Source organism: Mixophyes fleayi, chromosome 7 (assembly GCF_038048845.1).
Source record: "Mixophyes fleayi isolate aMixFle1 chromosome 7, aMixFle1.hap1, whole genome shotgun sequence".
Lineage (NCBI taxonomy): Eukaryota > Metazoa > Chordata > Amphibia > Anura > Limnodynastidae > Mixophyes > Mixophyes fleayi.
In genome coordinates, this window is record NC_134408.1 from 79,428,628 (window position 1) to 79,449,502 (window position 20,875).

At 40.1% G+C, this 20,875-nt stretch overlaps 1 protein-coding gene across 6 annotated transcripts in view; it reads left to right on the top strand.

Moving 5' to 3' along the window:
- LOC142097833 (asparagine synthetase domain-containing protein 1-like) overlaps window positions 1–20,875 on the top strand; it is a 38,990-nt gene that overhangs the window by 16,137 nt on the left and 1,978 nt on the right. Inside the window, exons 2-5 of one of the 6 annotated variants that reach the window (XM_075180021.1) lie at window positions 1,531–1,584; window positions 3,747–3,832; window positions 12,940–14,448; window positions 20,168–20,349. In XM_075180021.1, the coding sequence (XP_075036122.1) occupies window positions 13,030–14,448; window positions 20,168–20,349 (1,601 nt within the window). In that variant the 5' untranslated portion in view covers window positions 1,531–1,584; window positions 3,747–3,832; window positions 12,940–13,029. Of the gene's footprint in view, window positions 1–1,530; window positions 1,585–3,746; window positions 3,833–12,939; window positions 14,449–20,167; window positions 20,350–20,875 lie in introns of those variants that run through there. The other 5 variants (XM_075180020.1, XM_075180024.1, XM_075180023.1 and 2 more) reach the window with 5 other exon arrangements.

Consider the following 20,875-nt stretch of genomic DNA (forward strand, 5'->3'; position numbering starts at 1 on the left):
ACACAGCTCATCTTTTTTATACAGTTCAGAAATAGTCTATTTTTAGAATCGGGATGTAACCCTGCTTGGCAAAACATAACTTTACATGCATTGCACAGCTAACGATATTTAGATTTATCTGTGAAATTCTAGAAACGCTGTGATGTCCTACACCTGGTTTTCAGATGCAGAGTGCAGGAGCCAGTCTTAATTAAAAGTTCCTGCCTTCAATGTTGGACCTTCACACATCAAAAGATCTAATTAACATGTGGCCTTTCATCAGACCGTTCGGAATACATATTCACACAGAACAACGAAAACCAAAAACAAGCTAGTTTCCCACATCACAATACACAGGAGGCTTTGTAAACAAAGGCTCATTGGAACTGATATATACATCAGAAATAGGCATATCCTATAGCAAGGTTAAACAAGAGACGAATTTCTTCCCCTGATCTCAGAAATAACGATTTCCTATCTCACAATATCAAAAAATAAGTGCACGTGCAATTACATTAATAAGTGGCTTGCACTATTTGCTTTTAAGTAAATTTTTACCAAAAGCTATTTAATAGTGATCCAGTCACAATACGTAATAAGTATCTAGGTCAGGAAAGAAATACTTATTTGTTTTGTCCCTGTTTTCTTTCTTTATATATCTTTTTAAAAGTCACTTTGAGAACAACCCTGACCTGTCACATGGGTGCTTTGCCCCTGCAATTTAAAAAGCTGAGCTACAAGCTGTGGAGACCATAACCATATGTATGTAATGATGAAAAAATACCCTTGTCTCTACTTTTAGTTAGAGACTCTCTGTGAGTGTGTGTCTATAGTAGGGAATTTAGACTGTAAGCTCCAATGGGGCAGGGACTGATGTGAATGAGTTCTCTGTACAGCGCTGCGGAATTAGTGGCGCTCTATAAATAAATGATGATGATACTCTTTTCACCTGAGTGATTAATACCCACAAAAAAAACAAATTGCATGTGTGTTCTTGCATAGGGTGGAGGCATCAAGGGAGGCACCCTAACTATTCAGGGGGATGGAAAATAGTATGTTTATGCTTGCTATGCACTTTACATAAGATTATTTTAAATACATGTTGATACAAAATTAACAAACGGCATTGTGTATGAACAGTTTTACCTGAATTACCTTTATTCATCTTGGGCTGCAGTTGAACTGTTGGTGGATGTGCCGAATTTGAGCTTTTACTAAGAATACTTAATGGCAGCGTGGCATGTTTACATGGCATTGTTCATATATACATTATCTTAATATTTAGAGCTTGTTTAGTTATTCTTTGCACATGTATTAAGCAAAAAATGTCTAGCAGATGGACAGAAAGTCACACTGTAATTTTAGAAGTTCAGTGCATCATGCAAATACCCTTTTTGTTTTGTTCTTAGAAAAAGACAAATGTGAACAGTTTTACAGGAATGTAAAGTATCATTTAATATCTAATAGTGCTTGATAATATGTAATTCACAGCCACTGGGAGAAAAGCACAGGGTAAAGGAAATTCCAATAAATCTTTCTTTTTTTTTTCAGTTTAGAGAGCACAAAGTAGTTATTGATGAACTATCCAGTTTAAAGAAAGCTCTGGTAAGCTATTGAAATGTTATCATTTTTTTAATGTGTTTGTTTATGTCCAGTTTGTTTGTACAGAAGCATTATACTCTGTTTCCTGAAAATCACAGTGCATTATGTCAAACATCACAAATATTGGTGTTGCTTCTCTTTTGCCAAATGCAAATGCTGGTCGTATGCTAAAAATTGTTTAAGGTTTGCCTGTCACAAAATAATGTAACTACGATACACTGGCTCACTCGCACATAGTTACTGACCAGAGTTAGGCTGGGTACACACTACAGGGTGTTCAGCCAATTATCGAGCTAATTATCGAGCAAATCACACGACAAATGACCGTTTGGCCCGAAAGTACATTAATGTGTACTCTTCAACGATGAACGATTATCGTTTCATTTGATTTTTAAACTGAACTAAAAATCTCGTTCACCGATGGAACAATGTTGTTCCAATTCTACAATGTGTATGCACTCACGACCAGCAGAGTCCGTAGATCTCTATGGAGTGTGCAGAGTCGCAATCTTTTCCGCCGATTGGTATGACCGATTAAGGGCACAGATCTGAAGGTTAAACGTGTATAGTGTGTACACATAAATCTGCATAATGATCTATCTTTTTTTTTTTCTTTGTCTCTCATTGGTAAAGTTGTTAAAGATGTCGCATCAGGAGAAATTTTCTGTAATGTGTACACAGCCTAATACTCAGACTTATTTAGGGCATGGTTCTGACAAATTGCATTGAATGATCTTTGGTGCTATAAAGGCTAACACCCACTGCTTTTACTCAGTTCCACATGTAAAACATGGACAGGTTTGTAAAGTCGTCATTAAAAATGCCTACATAAATTGCCTGATTTAAAATGGCAATACATGAAAACAAAATAAAACAAGCTGCAATAAATGTAAAAAAAAACAACCAAAAACACAACAAAACATCCCTCATTCACCCTCTTTATTTCTCGCCTAGATCCAGGGTCTTCATCTGTAGCAAATCCAAACATCCTTGGCTTGGCAAAATAAAAAACCGTCATATGTGACTAGCACCTAAGAACTCCCAGCACAAATGAGCTTTTTTTTTCAAAATGTTGACATTTTAACTGTGCGGACATCATAAACATCAACATATCGACTACATCCTGCTACTGCATTGAAGATTATTGCATGGCAGAATGATCTTTATTGCTCTATAATAATGGAGATGCAGAACAACATCTTTGCATTAGCTGGGTGTGGACCCAGTGCTTGTGTGTCCTGTCCCTTTGACAATTTTCAGGAGAGGTCGCATGGGCTCTTTCTGTAAAAAACTTGTAGGTATGTTTTTTGTCTAGTGACACTCACGGCACCTGGTACTGGTATTCAACAAATCTGCGAATTCTGCTGCATTTGCATTTTGCAGGTCTTCATGCAGCATATGAAAATGATTTAAATCCTATAGAGATGTGTTTTCTGTCTAAAGTGTGCTCCTGTATTCTTGTCCTGCATGTTAAGTATGTACTGCACCTTTTCATACATCTGACAGATTTGTGTATGTTGACTAAATCCCCCTTTTTCTGTTTAACTCTTTGAAAGCTGTGACTCCATCACCCCACCCCATTTCATGCATATTTAATTAAGGTACCTTTCAGCTAAGTATTACCAGCATGATCTATAACATGTAGGCAGATGCCACAGAGAGAGTTTTGTACTCTGTTGTAGATGTAGCCATCTTAATGAGGCCACCTTGTCAAGGTAGACAATCCAATCAAAATGTGCAGTCGGGTTTATTTTAGATATTATATAGCAAAATTACAGTGCCTAATATACAAATGTGACTAGTATGTATTTAGTGTCTAAAGTGTGCTCATGTATAACAGACTCCCACCATTTTCTTTTCCATAGCTGCTTAGTAGATAAATGAATAAAATAAATTATACAGCTTTAACACATTGTAATGTAAACCTGTTTTTATTATCCATTTATATATGTTTTAAAAGACTTGTCTGCTTACACAAATGCACATTAAAGTGTAAACAAGGGATATGTTCACTTCATGAAAAGGTGTTCATTAATATAGCAATCTTAGTTTTTATAAAATGGAGTTCAACTTATGTTGAATGTATTTTTTCCCTCTATGAATATATAATACAGCGTATATGATTGCTTAACAATAATTGTGCTTCATATTTTTTTTTTTTTTAGAGGGTGTACAGACAACAACCTAACAGCAACATTTACTTTTTCGCAGATAAATCTAAAACCCTCAGTGAATGCAAAAGTGAGTGCAAGTATGTTTTTGGTTTTTTTTCTAAATATTAATATTTTAATACAAGTGCATGTAACCACACCACTTATTTGAAGTATGTCTGTGTAGATGCTTTGCATGACCATTTGGGAGAGCTGCCTAGCATTGCATGTACTAGCAAGTAAAAATCTCACTTCTAAGTCATACCTACTCTGCATTTTAAACCACCCACTTAATTAGTTATTACCCTTTTCCCTCCTACAATACTACTAAGTGAAGCCTCATTTACATCTTAAATAACTGATTAAAGTAAGGGATATGTGCTACATTTATACATTTCAATATGTTGTATGTGTATAAATGCATTTTACTGTATGAAATATTCCTGCATGGTGTAAAAAGGCTTTCCAATTTAAAAAAATGGCTCAGAGGAGATCACTGCCGGCTTAAAGAATACATAAAAAGCAAGTCCTATTGTGTGGCCTCCACACCTTGAGAGCTTTAGGAATAGCTTTTCCTGCAACACAAAATCTAGTTTTTACATTTGGGAGCAATATAAGGTGTATTAATCACTTTCTGAGCAGAAAAAAAGATTGTTTTACTTACTAAAAAAATAAAAATACTAATGAATTGGATATTGGGCCCATAACCTATTTGACTTCATCAGATCAAAAAAATGTAATTGCTTCTATTCATATTTCTAAATATAAATATGCAGAACAAAAAGTCAAAGAAAAATACCTATAAATATTTATTGTATCACCATCAATGCAAAGAGGTTTGTCCTGATTGGTGGACGACAGTGAGAGTATTAACTGGATCATGGACCCATCCTCTTCTCTCGGTCTCTGACTTGGAGAGATCATTGGAAGAGGAGGGGGAACTACTGGAAGAATTAGATTTTCCACAGGTCTTAGACCTGGATGACTGAAACAGGAACCAGGACATCGAAGATCTGGTTCTGGCAGTACGGCGCGCCTTAGACCTCTGGGCTCATCCATGTCCAGACCATTAAATCAAGTGTTATTTAAAAAAAGTTAAGGGACTCTACCTAGACGACCTGCTGATCAAGGCCCCCTCTGATTAGCTTCTGCATTATCATTTAGACCTCACCATCGAGATCCTGCAGCTACATGGCTGGATTATAAATCTACAGAAATCTTAGTTAATACTAGGCCAAAGGATGATTTTCTTAGGTCTCATCTTGGACACCAAAATACAGAAAATCTTCCTTTCAGAGGACAATGTTTGTTCGGTACAGAACTTGGTGAGCAGGGTCCAAGACAGTCACCGGTTCACCATGCTCCTTTTCATGAAGCTATTCGGCAAGTTGGTCTCAATTTTCGAGACAATTTCCTAGGAAGGGTTTCATTCGAGATGCTTTCAGAGGGATCTTCTAAGGAAGTGGTCAGTCTCAATCTCCGCTTGGAACACCAGAGGACACATTTGTACCCAAGGCCTGGTTATCAGGTGGAGGGTCCGAGAACACCTGAGCATGGGCAGACCTTTTGTCCCATTCTCATGGATCATCATAATGATGGACGCCAGTCTAAAGGGCTGGGGCACAGTGGCACTCTATCTGAGCCTTCAGGGTCTTTGGTCGGCACAGGACTCTTCCCTCCTAATAAACATCCTAGAGTTGAAGGTCATGTTGATGGCTCTCAGAGGGGCTCAGTCCCTGATTCAGGGATCCCTGGTCCGCCTACATTCAGACAACGCCACGGCCGTGGCAGATGTCAACAAGCACAGCGGGACAAACAGTTCAAGGGCGATGCTCATAGCAGCCTAGATTTTTTTCTTGGGCGGAACAGTTCGTCCCATCACTGTCAGCCGTATTCATTCCAGACATTCAAAACTGGGAAACCGACTTCCTAAGTCGTCACACAGCATTGCCAGGGGAATGGTCACTCTATCTGGAGGTATTTCAGATGCTGGTCCAGAGGTGTGGACTCCTGGCACAACTTATTGCATCCAGGCACAACTGGCGGGTTCCCAGGTTCTGCTCAAGACCCGGTGTCAGTGGACATAATTACAATGCACTGGAAATCTCGGTTGGGGTATCTCTTCCCTCCCATTCCAATGCTTCCCCGAGTCCTATGGTGGGTCAAACAAGGGAGGCTCCCAGTTATTCTGGTGGCTCCGGATTGGCAATGCAGGGTATGGTATGCAGATATCCTCTTCATGCCAGTAGGACAAGGACTTTGTCTGTCCCTACGCAATGACCTCCTCCTGCAGGGTCCATTTCAGCATCAGGACCTGCCTCGGTTGACTTTAACAGCATGGCTGTTGAAGCCAGCCTCTGGTGGTCCAAGGGATTTTCCTCCAGGGTTGTGAATATCCTGTTGTGGGCTAGGAAGCCTGTCTTAGCTTCCATTTACCATAGAATCTGGTGCACCTATATTAAATGGTGTTCGGGCCGGGCACGCCACACAGATAAATTCCATTTGACCTGGCTGCTGGCTATTCTCTAAAATTGTTTTGACGTGGGGCTCGCCTGGGATCCTTAAAGGTCCAGGTCTTGGCCTTTTCTATCTTCTTCTAGATGCGTCTGGCGGACCTGCCGGACTTTGGTACTTTTTTTGCCGGGGGTTCTTCACATTCAACCTCTCTTTGTTCCTCTCACGGCACCCTAGGACCTGAATTTGGTACTCTCCATGCTCCAGTATCCCCCATTGAACCCTTACAGTCAGCGGACCTTAGGTTCCTGACATGGAAGGTGGAATTTTTGCTGGCCATTGCGTCGGCTAGACAAGTGTCAGAGCTTGGTGCCCTTTCCTGCAGAAAACCTTTCCTTATCTACCATGACGACGGGGCAGAAATTCGGACTGTCCCTTACTTTCAACCGAAAGTGATATCCGGGTTTCACGTCAATCAGAAGGTAGTAGTGCCGGTGTTTCAAGACGCACCCTCGGGCTCCACCTTACAGTATCTGGATGTGGTCAGGGCATTACGTATTTATCTCCAGAGGACTTCAAGTATTCGACATACAGATTTTCTTTTTGTCCTGATCAATCTCCAAAAAAGAGGCTGGCCAGCTTCCAAGCAAACCATTGCTAGATGGCTTCTACAACAAAGCAGGTGTATCTTAACGCCAATAAGTCTGTACCTAGTTGCATATGGCACATTTCACCCTGTCTGTGGGGGCTTCCTGGGTTGTGGGAAATGGGGCCTCGGGCAGACCAGCTGTGTCGGCCGGCCACCTGGTCCTCTGCCCACACGTTCACCAAATTTGATCAGTTTTTCTACGCTAGCTTTGGCTGTAGTGTACTATGAGCTGGGCTTCCAGAGCGGTACCTCCCTTAAGGGGCTGCTTTTGTATGTCCCCATGGTAGCAGTGTCCCCCAGATTGGAGGAAAGAGACAAAAGGTTTTTTTATACTTACGATAAATCCCTTTCTCTGATTCCATCTGGTGGACAGTGTGTTCTCTCCCTTCTGCCCTTCTGTTGTTTTCTTCTTGGTTGTTCGACTCCACTTCCTTGAAATCTTTAGTATTACAACTGACTAGCTACAGGGGGCTGTAGAGGGGAGGAGTGTTAGCAGCCACAAATTAACTAGTTAATTTGCAACTCCACACTCCCCAACTACAATCCAAAGGTAGCAGAGTCCTCCAGATGGGGTCATAGAAAGGGATTTATCGCAAGTATAAAAATCCTTTTTTCATTCTCCAATATCCAGATAAAAATTTTCAAGGTTCAAATGGGGCATAATCTGTGAGAGAGACAATATAGAGAAATAAAGTCACAACAATTATAGCAGCCTTAAGCAGGGGTTAACTTGAATACGCTATAGGACTTGTGACACTAGCACTGTTCCGATCAGTGGCCACCTCAGGCTTGAGCAATATTGTGGACGCTTTTGGCAAACACACAGATTCATGAGGCCCACAGGAATTTTAGATGAAGGAAGAGGACTAGTTGATCCTTGTACTCCTGCTGAACTGACTAAAGATTGGAGTGATACAGAAGAACTGTAATTCCAGGTTACTCAGTATCTTCTGGCCTCCACACGCAGCCTTTTATTCTGTCTTCTGTCCCCATCCTCCAGTTTCTCTCCTCTGCCTACTCAGTTGTGGAGGGTTTTGTCTCCTGTAGCTGGACGGCAAGCAAAGAAAACTAATCTTACTAAACTGTAAGGACATTTTCCTGAAAAGAGACTAATTACGGGAGATGTAATTGGCATAGCTATTGTTCCTGGATTCATCCTTGCATTGCTGGGCTGCAGATTGTTGCTCTCTGGTTGAGTAGCACTTTCAATAGGCTCTGGGAATAGCATGAATCATAGTAAAACCTTCTTGCCGCTTTTTGCACCAGTTCAAAACTCTCCACAAGACTAAATTTGGGACCAGGGAAAAGGGTCCACGTTCACTATCCACGGAAAAGCATTGAGTCTTAATGGTTTCCGGTAAGGTGATGGATGATTTCCCTGCAATTCAGTTTGCGGCAGGAGACACCTTGCAGCTGACATTTCACTAGTAACTCCTTCTGATCCATCACCGTCAACAAATCTATAGGCTCAGTTGGCTGGAAAACTCTCAGCCCCTTTGTAGCCTGGTGTGAGTATACCACCCTTAGCTGGGATGGCAGTTACCCTCTGTAGACCAGAGTATATCCAAAATAAGGCTTTATTATGACAGCACAACACCACAAGATGTTCACAAGATACAGTGTAAATGGTAGCATATATCCTCCAGCAGCCTCTTGCAGTCAGCACTTCAAAATAATAATCTCAGTCTCTTTCAGAGTCTTATCCTTCCGCAATATTACCACTACCGATTAGCTAGACAGTTATGGTGTTGCCCAGCCTGGGTTACTGGCTCACACAGACCCTGTCCTGGTAGGGTTTCCTCCAGCGGCACCACGATACCTGGCCCAGAATCCTATTTGCTTATATTTCGTACACCAGGATCCTCCAAGCTAGAATAGCTTTTTTGGCATTCTGCTCTCCTTATATTCTTAGCTGTTTACACAGTGAGTCAGGTCAAATGTCTCAATCCTCCCTCTTACAGCAGGGGTCTCTCAGTGGATATTTTAACTGTTAGACATACTGTCTCTGTTACCTTGATTATACAATGGAATTGCTTGACTCAGTTAGCTATTTGGCTGAATACACTAAACACACTAAACAAAGGGTTACAATATAACATTGAGGAATGACACTTCACGCTTGCGTGAAACAGCAAGACATTTGACACATGGTATCTGCAACATTACACAATCTGAGTCTGTGATTTATTTTGATACAATAACATTTATATCGATACATATTAATACATTTCCCAATGCTATTTCAGCCAGTACATTACTGTGGAGGCATATTGCATATCATCTAGATGTTCTAACCTTATTCACTCTCATTACCTGTTGACTTAGCTAATTAACTTGGGCTGCCAGCTAGTTAACTCAGACATTGTTCTGATTACAAACCAAATCTAAGCTGCACTCCATAACAATGGACATTTGAGACAAATGGTAATTACATTAGCTAACACAAGCAAAATGACTTCTGCTGTACTGTTATTTTCACACAATATGGCAACATTCTTTCTATTCCTAATACATACAATATTGCAGATAAAAGCAAGGGCAAAATGTACCTAATAACATGAAATAATACACCGATGCACTGGTATATATACTTAGACTGGGCCAAGGATTAAAAAGTAAATTAAACCGTGAGAATCGGGTGATGAATAAAAAGTTCTCAGTCCAATAGCACCCCGTTTCTTGACACCTGGACAGATTGTTGGGTCGCTGATTTTCTGGAACAGGAATTGGGGTATCTTGAAACAGCTGGAGTAACTTCCAAGCGCCACTTTCTGCGACTGCCATCCACTCAGACTTTTTGGTCAGATCTCGGACCAAAGTTTCTCCTTTGCATTGCAGGAAGACGTCCAGAAGGGCTTTCATCTTCTGCTTGTTGTCTCCTTCCCTTAAGCAAATATTCTCCTAGACTTTTATTGGAGTGCTGCAGCTCAACAGGTACAAGTTGCAGGAACAGTCTCCCACACTCAGTTATAGCAGGGCTCTTCCATCTAGGAGTACCACCTCTCTGGCAGAGCTATGGTGCTCCATCCCTTCTGTATGGCCATCGTTATGCATTTGATGCAGGTCAGGGACCCATTATAAGTTTTACTGTGAGGTTGACTCCCACCACCACTTGTTGTGGGCCTAGGACCCACCAATAGATACTTGCTTCCAATGCTCTTGGGACCCAGCCGAATACTTCGTACTGTGGCTGGGCAGATGTATCCAGTCAACACTTAGATTGATTTTAGGCTAGGGCTACGATCAACCTTACTGCATTTCAGGGAGGGCTAGTACCCATTCTGATTACTGTGGTGACTAATACCTGCTACTAATGGATAGGTGGTGGAAACACCGCGCTTCCTGAAGGATGTATATGCAGCCACTATATGGAACCCAGTGAAACAAGGAGAGGTCTCCACCCCATGAGAGGAAAAGAGATTGCAAAGTGGAGGTGTAGGATGGTAAGGGGTGGTATAAAGTGAGAGTTAAAGCAATGAAATATGGTATTTATTCACAATAAATAAATAAAAAATATAGATATAGATAGCACTTGTGCATGTGCAAAATATTGCTCACAAAGTTCTGGCCAGAGCAACTAGTTTGTAAACACAAATGATTGCAAACATAGTGCTTCATACATGCAGTGGAGCAAATATTGAAGGATCTAAAAGGCACAGTAACAACTCCAATATGCAAAGTCAGACTCTGATATCATACCAATGTGGGTCCATCAAATCACAAGGAACAAGAGGCCCAAATGTCCGAATGTGATCATGCAGTAAGAAATAGACAGAACCCAGTGTTGCGCTCCTTAGTGACCTCAAATGGGGTAACGCCCGGGGGGAAACAGTCTGTAGGTATAAAGTCTGTTGAAACCTAGTCCATAATAATGACAAGTGTATGTGGAACTCCAAGGTGTAATTGTTGGTCGGGTTAAAAAAAGTATTTTAGAGATATTAAAGGTAACGAAACTTACAAATGTGAAGTGGTGCAGCCTAATCGGGCAGTGTAGACATACTCTCATCTGTTTTCCCCTCTGGAATTCCTCTTACCTCTCCGGAATCACGGAGGGCTGCGTTCGCTGACAGTCCCGAGGTTCGAATGAAGTGTTGCGCATGCGCAGTTGTCCCTGATGGTTGTAGTGGTAAGCACGGCTGTTAGCTGCTGCCTACAGCCGTTCTCCGTGATGTCCCGGTGGTGGAATAGAGAAGACCTCAATAGGCGACTACTGTTTTTTACTGTGAGACTGAAACCCACTTCCCCCTCTCTAATCTTGGGGCGCTCAGGCCAAACACTCCAGCTGTGGCGTGTTTCGATCCCCTTTGTTTACTGGGTGCAAAGCTCTGTTGTTGGGACACTGCCCAATATTTCACACTACAGGTAGAGTGAATGTAACCTCATCCAGCTCACACTTAGGTAGACTGTAGACCTAGCATAATGCCAATTTCTCAGCTTCTTGTGGGGCTACAACCCATTCTAAGAACTGTGAGGCTGAGACTCACTCCTTGTTTGCTGCTTCTAATGTTTCTAGGCCATAAATCATGCCTGGGTTCAGACCTGCTTCCACTACCAAACCTCCAGGCTATGGCTCACCCGGTCCTTTTACTCTGTCTTACCTGTAGGGTATACAAGTCCTCCACCAGTTGGTGCTTTACCTACACCATTTAGTTTGGGTGCACCACCTCTCTGGACTTGGTCAGTTGCTTGCCCTCTGTGGCTGTACCAACCCTGGTCAACTTCCATCCAGATGGACCGTAATCTTAGCCTGCTGCCAGTGTCATCTCACTGGGATCCCCTTCTCATTGGACTCTGCCCTATGCTTGGTACTGCTCAGTTGTTGTCTGCACCTCCCCCCAAGCCCGTGCCTTTATTGTCCTCTGAACACAGGATCCTCTTATGGCCCTTAGCTTTCCTATTAGTAACTCGTGACTGTCACAGTTCTGTAGTATAAGTTGATGTCTCGAAAAATTGCAGAGCCCTAGGCTACACCTCATGTACGATACCCTGAAAATCTACCCAGATTACCACCTGACTAGGTGATCCCACCACTGCCACCAAATGTCATGATCTCAGGGAACCCACAAACTATGTGTACTCATTATCGAGTACATATGAACATACTTTCACACCGAGGCAAATATTTGGAAAAATATGCATTATGTTTAATAAAAATAAAGATTGAACGGGGACATAAACTGTGGGAAAGGCATTACAGGGAAATACAGGCACACTGCAGGCATTGCTACACTATAACACAAGGCATATATCAGGGGTGGCCAACCAGTTGAAGCCCAAGAGCCAAAAAATATCCATAGATGCGGTTAAGAGCCAACTTTACCATATATATATATATATATATATATATATATATATATATATATATATATATATATATATATATATATATATATATATAGTATGTGCATATACATATATACAGTATAAACATGCGCATACCGCACACACATACTTAGCAAGATATTGTAAATTGTTATTTTTTCAAAGTGAAAAAGAAGATATCCAACTTTGTCAAAATGTTCATAATAATAATCAACTCAGCTCTTACCTTGCTCTTGTGTCCAGCGGAGGAGAGTTCAAATGGTACTTACAGTCTCACCACAGTAGCTCATGGTGTTTCTGTATCCACAATCGCTGTGGAGGGATCTGTTGAAGTGGGAATAAAAAAAGTCATAAATAGTCAACATGCCCCTTACATACGCATCAGCCTCTCCACATGCCATGAGATCTAACTACATGCCCCATACACGGCAAGAAGCCTCTCCACGTGCCCCATACACGGCAAGAAGCCTCTCCACGTGCCCCATACACGACAAGAAGCCTCTCCACGTGCCCCATACACGTTTTAGCTTCATTATAAGCTTTTTTTCTTTTAGTGTGACAAGTTGTTTCACTGTTAAACAAATGCACTTCAACTGTAAATGTGGTGTTTACAGATTAATTAGTTGTGTGTGACAAGGAAAAGATGCTTTCATTTAACTTAATTTAATATAACTAAACAAGTTTGTGACAATTAATTTAGATCTGTTGCACATTATCAGTTTTACTACTTTAATGGAAAATAAACTGAATTGAATAACTTAAGAAATATTTTGTACTTGACAGAAACATTGGATGACATGAAACAAACTTACCAGGATCTTGAACTCTGAAAAAACTGAAGTTGAGAATTAAGTCTTTCTTGTGGGATCTGAGATGTGTGGCATATTTTGTACTGTCAGTTTAACTGCTCATAGAGACCTACCTTATTCTGAAGATAATAGGAACCTAAGACGCAGAGGGCCTGACAGCAACCAGCAGTTAATGATCAGTGATCTTTCTCACAACTACAGCTGTTCATTCTCAGGTTATGTTCTTCACTTAAGAGGACCGCTGACTCCTCAACCTCTACAAGATAAAAATGGCAATGTTTTTCTTTGGAATGGAGAAGTCTTTGGTGGTGTTAAAATTTCAGATACTGCTAATGACACTCAAGTAATATTTGAGTATCTTGCGTCCTGTGATAATCAACAAGATGTGTTGTCACTGTTTTCCAAGATACAAGGACCTTGGGCCTTCATTTACTACCAGAAAAGGAGTCACAGCCTGTGGTTTGGAAGAGATTTTTTTGGTCGTCGGAGTCTTTTGTGGAGATTTAGTGATAATCTCAGAACAACTTTATGTCTTACTTCTGTGACAGAATCGCTCACTGGACCCGATATAATTCAGTGGCAGGAAGTTCCAGCATCAGGTATTTTCAAGTGTAATCTGAGCGCCTGTGCGGTATTCAAATCTATAAGATTAACATGGTATTCATGGATGTCTGCTTTAGAGATACCACTAACAAAAGCAGTAGTAATTGATGAGGAAAAGAAATGTATTTTAAATGACCTTCCAAAATACTTAACTGAACTACATATTGGAAATGGTAAACTTATTGCTCCAGTATCTCAATTAAACATAGAAATTCCTGAATCATTTACGGAATCAACTGGCATAAAACCTTGTAATAATGTCAGCGTAGAAAATCTTAAAATGCTGATTTCACAAGGACACAGGAAAAATGCACAGTCACTTGTAAATGTTTTAAGTGAAGCTGTGCGGAAACGGGTTATTTACCTTCCACAATTAAACTTTTGCTTAGTTACAGGAGCTGAGAAACAAGCAAATGTTGCAATTCTTTTTTCTGGTGGAATTGACTCCATGATGTTGGCTGCTCTTGCTGATTGCCATGTTCCACCAGACGAACCCATTGACCTTCTCAATGTAGCATTCAGAATGAAAGCACCAAATCCACTAAATGTATCCTCAAAAAAACAAAACAAGCTAAAGAAACAAACTGATGATCTCTGTCCTTTGTATGTTGATCCTTTTGATGTTCCTGATCGAATTACAGGAAGGTTGGGTTTAGAAGAACTTAAGATATTGAGCCCAACAAGAATGTGGAATTTTGTAGAAATTAACATTACACCTGAAGAGCTTAAGCAAATGAGGCAACAGCACATATCTCGGTTAATCCAGCCTCTCAATACTGTTCTCGATGATAGCATTGGCTGTGCGGTTTGGTTTGCTTCTAGAGGAATCGGCATGTTGAGTGGTAATGAAGAAATGAAACCCTATACCAGCACTTCTAAGGTAAGCAGCCGTTGCATCGATTGTTGTATTTGAGGGATGGACCAATCGCAGGAGCCAGGTATTATTACTTAATGGCTGAGACCATTTCTTAGCTGCTTAAAACACTCAACTGGCTCTAGATTAGTCTGACATTTCATTAAAATCAGTGTCCCCAAATGCAGCAGTTTTCCTCTTTATGTATTACAAAGATGTTAGAAACAGCAAATGCATTTTTCCACTTAAGGAATTTTTAGATATGCAAATGTTCAATTATACTTTCATGCACTGTATATTAACAAACTGGGTAGGGTGATCCAATTATTGTTTGTGGCATAACAATTTAGGGATTAAGTGTAGTCATAGATATGTACATGAAGGTGAAAATGACGCAGCATAACTAAAGTGCTGCAAATGTTACATGGGATAGCTTGCGAGAAAGGGACTTCGAATAGGGGCCTTGTCAAACCATTACTGTTGACTGTTTTTCACTGATATTGCAGAGGGGAGAGGGGTATGCCAATAGTTCTTGAGCATGTACAGATATAAGTTTGATATTTACGTTTCCAGTGTTTGTAAATGTAATAAACATTGGGAAGAATGTAGGGGGATATTTGTCAGATATGTGTGATATTGGAGAGTGGGAGCATTTCTGTAAAAAGTGGCATTTTAAGTGAATTTTGGAGATACTGTAGTGTGTGGGACTTGATAGTGGTTTTAAGATTAGTAGTCTATATATTAAAATGTTCCCTATCAAATTTGGGGTGTTTTTCTTATTGCAAGTCTATTACTGTTAAGAAGTCAATGTCCTCCTTGCGACCCCCACTGTTATGTAAATCTTTTTTTAACCTTGCACTTTACAAGCGTAAAAGGAAGAAAAAGCAATTCATCAATTTCTCTAAAAGCTAGTAATGTAATATACGTGCTTTGTGTAGAGGTGTTAATGTACAGAGTGGATACATAGTGCTATCTATGGATATTCAGGGCTGTTTGTATGATTATTACTGTAGAGAATGAAGAATATATTGTAATGTGTTTGGACTTTCTTACATTGTTTTTCTGGTGTTTTTCATGATTATTATTATGCGCCACAGATTCCATAGTGCCGGATACAGAAGCAAGTAACAAATAGAGGAGGCAATACACATAAGTAGCACAGATGCGTGTGAGTAATGCTATAGAGACTAACACAGAGTGCAGCAAAAGACATAAGGACGAATAAACCACACAATAAGAGGGTGCAAAGGAACCTAGATGTAGTAAAATCGTAGGAAGTATGAATATACAAATAACAACCACAGACTCTTTTAAAAGGGCAGAATGATTATAGCTCTTCAAAGAGAAAATGTAGCGTTATCAGCATATAGAATCAGGTTGTGCACGTAGTTTGGGGTCCGGAATTCTAACCCTAGATATCCCTACAATGGTCCTGGCTGTTGGTGTTCGGCATCCACGCCTGGTGTAGCCGCAGCTCTTGCCGTGTGTGAAACACGGAAATGACCTAAGAACACAAACTACGTTGGCTGGTGAGTAACAAATGCATACAACGCATTTCATCCAATATTGGACTTTTTCAAGGATACTGATAAGTGTAGTGCAGTGGTTCTATATAGGCTGCCTCCTTCATTAATTGGTTCAAATAATTTTATTAATCTAAAAGTTAAAAGCAATGTAGTAATACAGTAAATATGACTAAACTATATAAAATGGGGCAATGCTAACAAAAAAGATAAATCTAAATTAATAAATGTCACTTTTGATTAGATGAGCATACCTCTTATTCATTCTATAGGAAATAGAGTATGTTCAAAATTTATATTGTTAGGAACGATCCAAGATCAAAATCAATATTGAGTCCATATGGTTGTCGAAGTCAGATAATTGGATATGGGCATTTGAATTAATAATTAACAACTTTATTGTCTTTGTCCGAAATTATGCGTATAGCACGCTACGGCGTGGAGGAGCGTGATCAACTGCAACACGTGGCAGACACTTTTACACACATTTACACGGACACATACAGTTGTAAATAGCTCATATTAAAAGTAGTTGCAACACATAGTTATTTGTACTGAAATGTAGCAACATTTATGGTGAAATATTATGTTATATACACGTTGGTGAGATCTGAGGTTAAGGTCACAGGAAATATGTCATGTTTAGTATCATTCTAATCCCCTATTTATCCGCAGACGTCCGGTTCATTTGCCGAAAGGATCGCACATTGCGTATGCTAGTTATGGATGATAGGGAATAATTGATTAGAATGATATTGGCTTTGTAATGCTAATAGACCAGTTTGAACCAGTTCTAAGTATGCATCTTCTGGAGAAGTCAAGCACACCCCTGGATGGCATCGTTTGAACTGGCCAATGACCTGCATTACACTGGACCTTCCTAAAGTCTGAACCTATGGACCAAGCCACATCATCTGTATTGTTTTCACTGTATCACTAACTGTATATAAGAGGTGGCTCTGGGACCAGTGTTCAGTCTACTTGACTTCAGACCTGAATGACTGTATTCAGAGCGCCTGCTTAAAGTAACGGCTGTACTTATTTTATTCTGACTTGTTATTCTGCTACTTTTCGCTATTAAATCACATTGGGCTTTGGAACCACATTACGGCAATTGGAGAATCATTATTGGATGGCAACTGGATGTGCATAACATGGTATTAAAGATTTCATCTGGTATATCCACTTTGCTTCTATTCTTGGAATATTCTCCATATAGTCCCCACCCCTCCAGAATTTCTTGACCCATTAGATTCCTAAGAATCTTCATCCTTTTTGGTCACGATTGTGTACATTGAGGAAGTAATTTGAAACACTGGTGGTAGTTACCCCTTTTCAGATATTATTTATATGCTCAGCAATTCTGGTCTTTAATTTTCGCTTAGTCCTACCTATATATTGTAGTCCACAATCATGTTCTAACATATACACCACTCCTTCTGTATTACAATTGATTGTTTCTTTAATCTTAAATTCCTTTCCATTAGAGTTTGATTTGAAGTGGTTGATCGATCTAGTTGAAGACATGTTGTTTTTGCAGGCCGTACAGTTCAGGTAATAGAAGAACCCTGGTGATGTTATTCTTTTCTGGTTGGATTCGGGAATAGGTATATTGCTTTTTTTTTTTTTCCCAATATATTTCAAAGGTTTTTGGCCTTCTATATTCTCCTCCCTTTTTTTTTTTTAGGGGAGGGGGGGGAGAGAATGCTGCTCAGTTCTTCGTCCATACATAAAATATGACAATGTCTGGTAATGATGATCACAAAGGCTTGTGTATTGCTGTTGAACTGTGTAATAAGAGTAATTTTGGGGAAACTTTGTTGGTCCTTCTTTTTATATTGTAGATCTTTCCTATTTCTTTTAACATTCTCAAAAGCTGAACTGACCAAGCTATTCTGATTCCTCTCTAGGAATTTAGGTTTCAAACCTTCTCCCTGGGTTTTAAAGACATCTGAATTGGTACAATTCCTTTTAAGTCTCATGAATTGTCCTTTTGGAATATTATTAATCCAATTCCTGTGATGGTTGCTTGTGGCCAGTATTAAGTTGTTGTTGTTACTATCAACTTCCTTCATATAATTTTTGGTTTTAAGTTCCCCCTCTTCAGTATATATTGTTAATCTTGAGTTTCCAGCGGATACCAGTAAAACACAGGTGAATTTTCAAGACTAAAGTGTATTGTTGTTAATATACATGAAGAACTTCTGAAGTTCATCATTTGCTCCCTACCAGATGACACACATCATCTATATATCTTCTCCAACATATCAGTTTTTCTTTAAATGGATTAATTGGTATTAATGTAGTCATCCTCCCATTTCGCCACAAGCAGATTGGCGTGACTTGGAGCAAAACGCGTCCCTATAGCAGTCCCTGTTTGAATATAAAAATTACCTTCGTACCAAAAATAGTTATGTTGGAGAATAACTTTATTATGAGTGGTGGAGTTCAATCGGCTCATTCTCCAGGTCTGTTTGGGTACAAAGATAGTGGTAGGAATGTGCACATCCATCAACCTGACAAATGCAAGTGTAAAGTGATTTTAAATCACGTCTTCCTACGATTGTTAGTTAATTTGTAGCTGATTTCACTACATCTAGGCTCCTTTGCGCCCTCTTATTGTGTGGTTTATTTAGTGTTTCAACGAGGTGCAGCATATATTGGCAAGAGCCCCCAGTTCCTTTATTGTGGGTATGACAGGACAAATGAGGGATTCGGACAGTAGACAGACGTGGAACAATAGGTGGATAGGACCCTGCCCATGAGAGCTTACATTCTAGAGGGAGGTCTGGTGAGAGGCAGTAGGACCATCTTGGAAGAGATGGAGGTTAAAATCCTCAATGATAATTGTGGGAAGATCAGCATTTGATACATATTGAATATTGCTTCCGAGTTCCAGAAAACCAAATTATGAGTGTGACTGCTAACCGCTAAAATTCACTTAAATAATTTCTTGTGTATGGCTCTCCACAGGCCTAACTTGACCTCTCACCGAGTCATTTAATTTTGGTATTCCTGTAATATAGAATGTAAGTCAATGTAAGAGAAGGGTTTAGGTGCATGCGTGTCTGTATGGGACTATTACTTTGGACAGTATTTACATGGTGTAATGGGTTGTGGTGGTCTAGTGATGTTTGGTTTACTGACCCACACCCAGCCATGAAATGTACTGAGGGGTTTGGTGTTGGACATTCCATGAATTGAGCTCCCAAATAGTATTTTTTTTTTTTATGATCACGGGTCAGTCCCTTTTTTGTCTCCGCTGCGCAGAGGATTACACATTCAGACTTACAAATGGCACAGTGCCCCACTCTGCTCCATAAGTACAGCAGAGGTCTCATAGTCCATTCTTTGATATGTATCTGTAGGGCTTCAGCCCCATTTCCCAGCCTTTCATTAGATTATTTGGCCACTGAGTAGCCAAGAAAAATGTCAGAGGTTAAGACTTGCTCTATCATCTCCTGGCTGCTTACTTTGTAGATGATGTAATACTGTTAACCTTCATCAATCAGCTGTTCAGCTTGAACATCAGTCTCCTCCTTGCCCATTTTACACAGACTTTTTCTGGCCACATCATTATTGTGGGTCACATACTTTGATGAATGGTCAATATACAGTATTTGCAACTAGCACTTGTGACCTATCAGTATAAACTACTCTAAGGTAAATGAATCACTAGAATAGTAGTCATATATCTTTCTATCAGCACAAGATCACAAAACTGTCCTCAAAGGCATTGGCACCGTGAGCTGAAGGTTGGAGGAGAGCAGATATGGTACTTTGTGGGGACTAGGGGGACATTTAGGCCTGTGTCAGTTTTTTCTGTATTGACTATTGCTATTGCCTGAGTGTGACGTACTGATCATCCTGTGTATATGATAAATGTTTTTCAAGCATTTAAAATGCATTTATCAAAGGAAATTGCCAATAAATATAATTTCTCAAAACAGATGTATTACTTTTTTGGGGGGCTAAAAGAGGTTAGGCATTACTGTGTTAATGAACATGTGTGCAGAGTGGAAGGAGTAATTACTTACCAGACAGGAAGTTACTTATTGCAAAGCAGGTGCTGTTTGCATAGATAAACTGAAACAAATTGCCCCCAGGTAAAATGATCTACTATTTGTATAATTCCCTGCATGCATGTGTCTCCTGGTTCTAGTTCCATTTTTTTCTGCCAGTGTTGCAGCAGTAATTTTTTCTTTTCTTCCCCCAAACTATAGATAGTGCTGACCGGTATTGGTGCAGATGAACAGCTTGCTGGTTACTCCCGTCACAGAGTGCAGTTCCATAAAACAGGATACAAAGGTCTCCTTCAAGAACTGAGCATGGAATTGGGACGTATCTCTTCCAGAAACCTTGGACGGGATGACAGAGTTATTGGTGACCATAGCAAAGAAGCAAGGTGAACTTAATGCGTGTGACATACAAATAAAGCGCATAATTAACAAGCTACTTGTATGTAGTCTGTTATAGAATTGCCAGAGGGCAACATATTTAGTAGATCATTAACATAGACGTTTTGTATTTTAATGTGCAATCAGCCCCTTATCTATATTGCATGCCAATTTTGTTTATATATTGTAGGCGGATGATAGTTGAACAGCAGAGGGTAAATGTATCAAAGTCCGTTTTTTTCATCTCGCGGAAGATCGGCGACTTTGCAGCTAAAATTTAAAGCGGCGATGGCTTGTAAAGGCAAGCCTTTACAAGCCATCGCCGCTTTAAATTTTAGCTGCAAAGTCGCCGATCTTCCGCGAGATGAAAAAAACGGACTTTGATACACTTACCCCCAGGTGTGACTTAAACGTTCACGGAGACCTAACCCACATGTTACTTAAGGAGTGCACATTTGTTGTCAGATCAGGGTTCTGAATCTTTTGTAGCTGGTACCATTATCACCTATGGTTCCAATGCAGTGACTTGAAAAC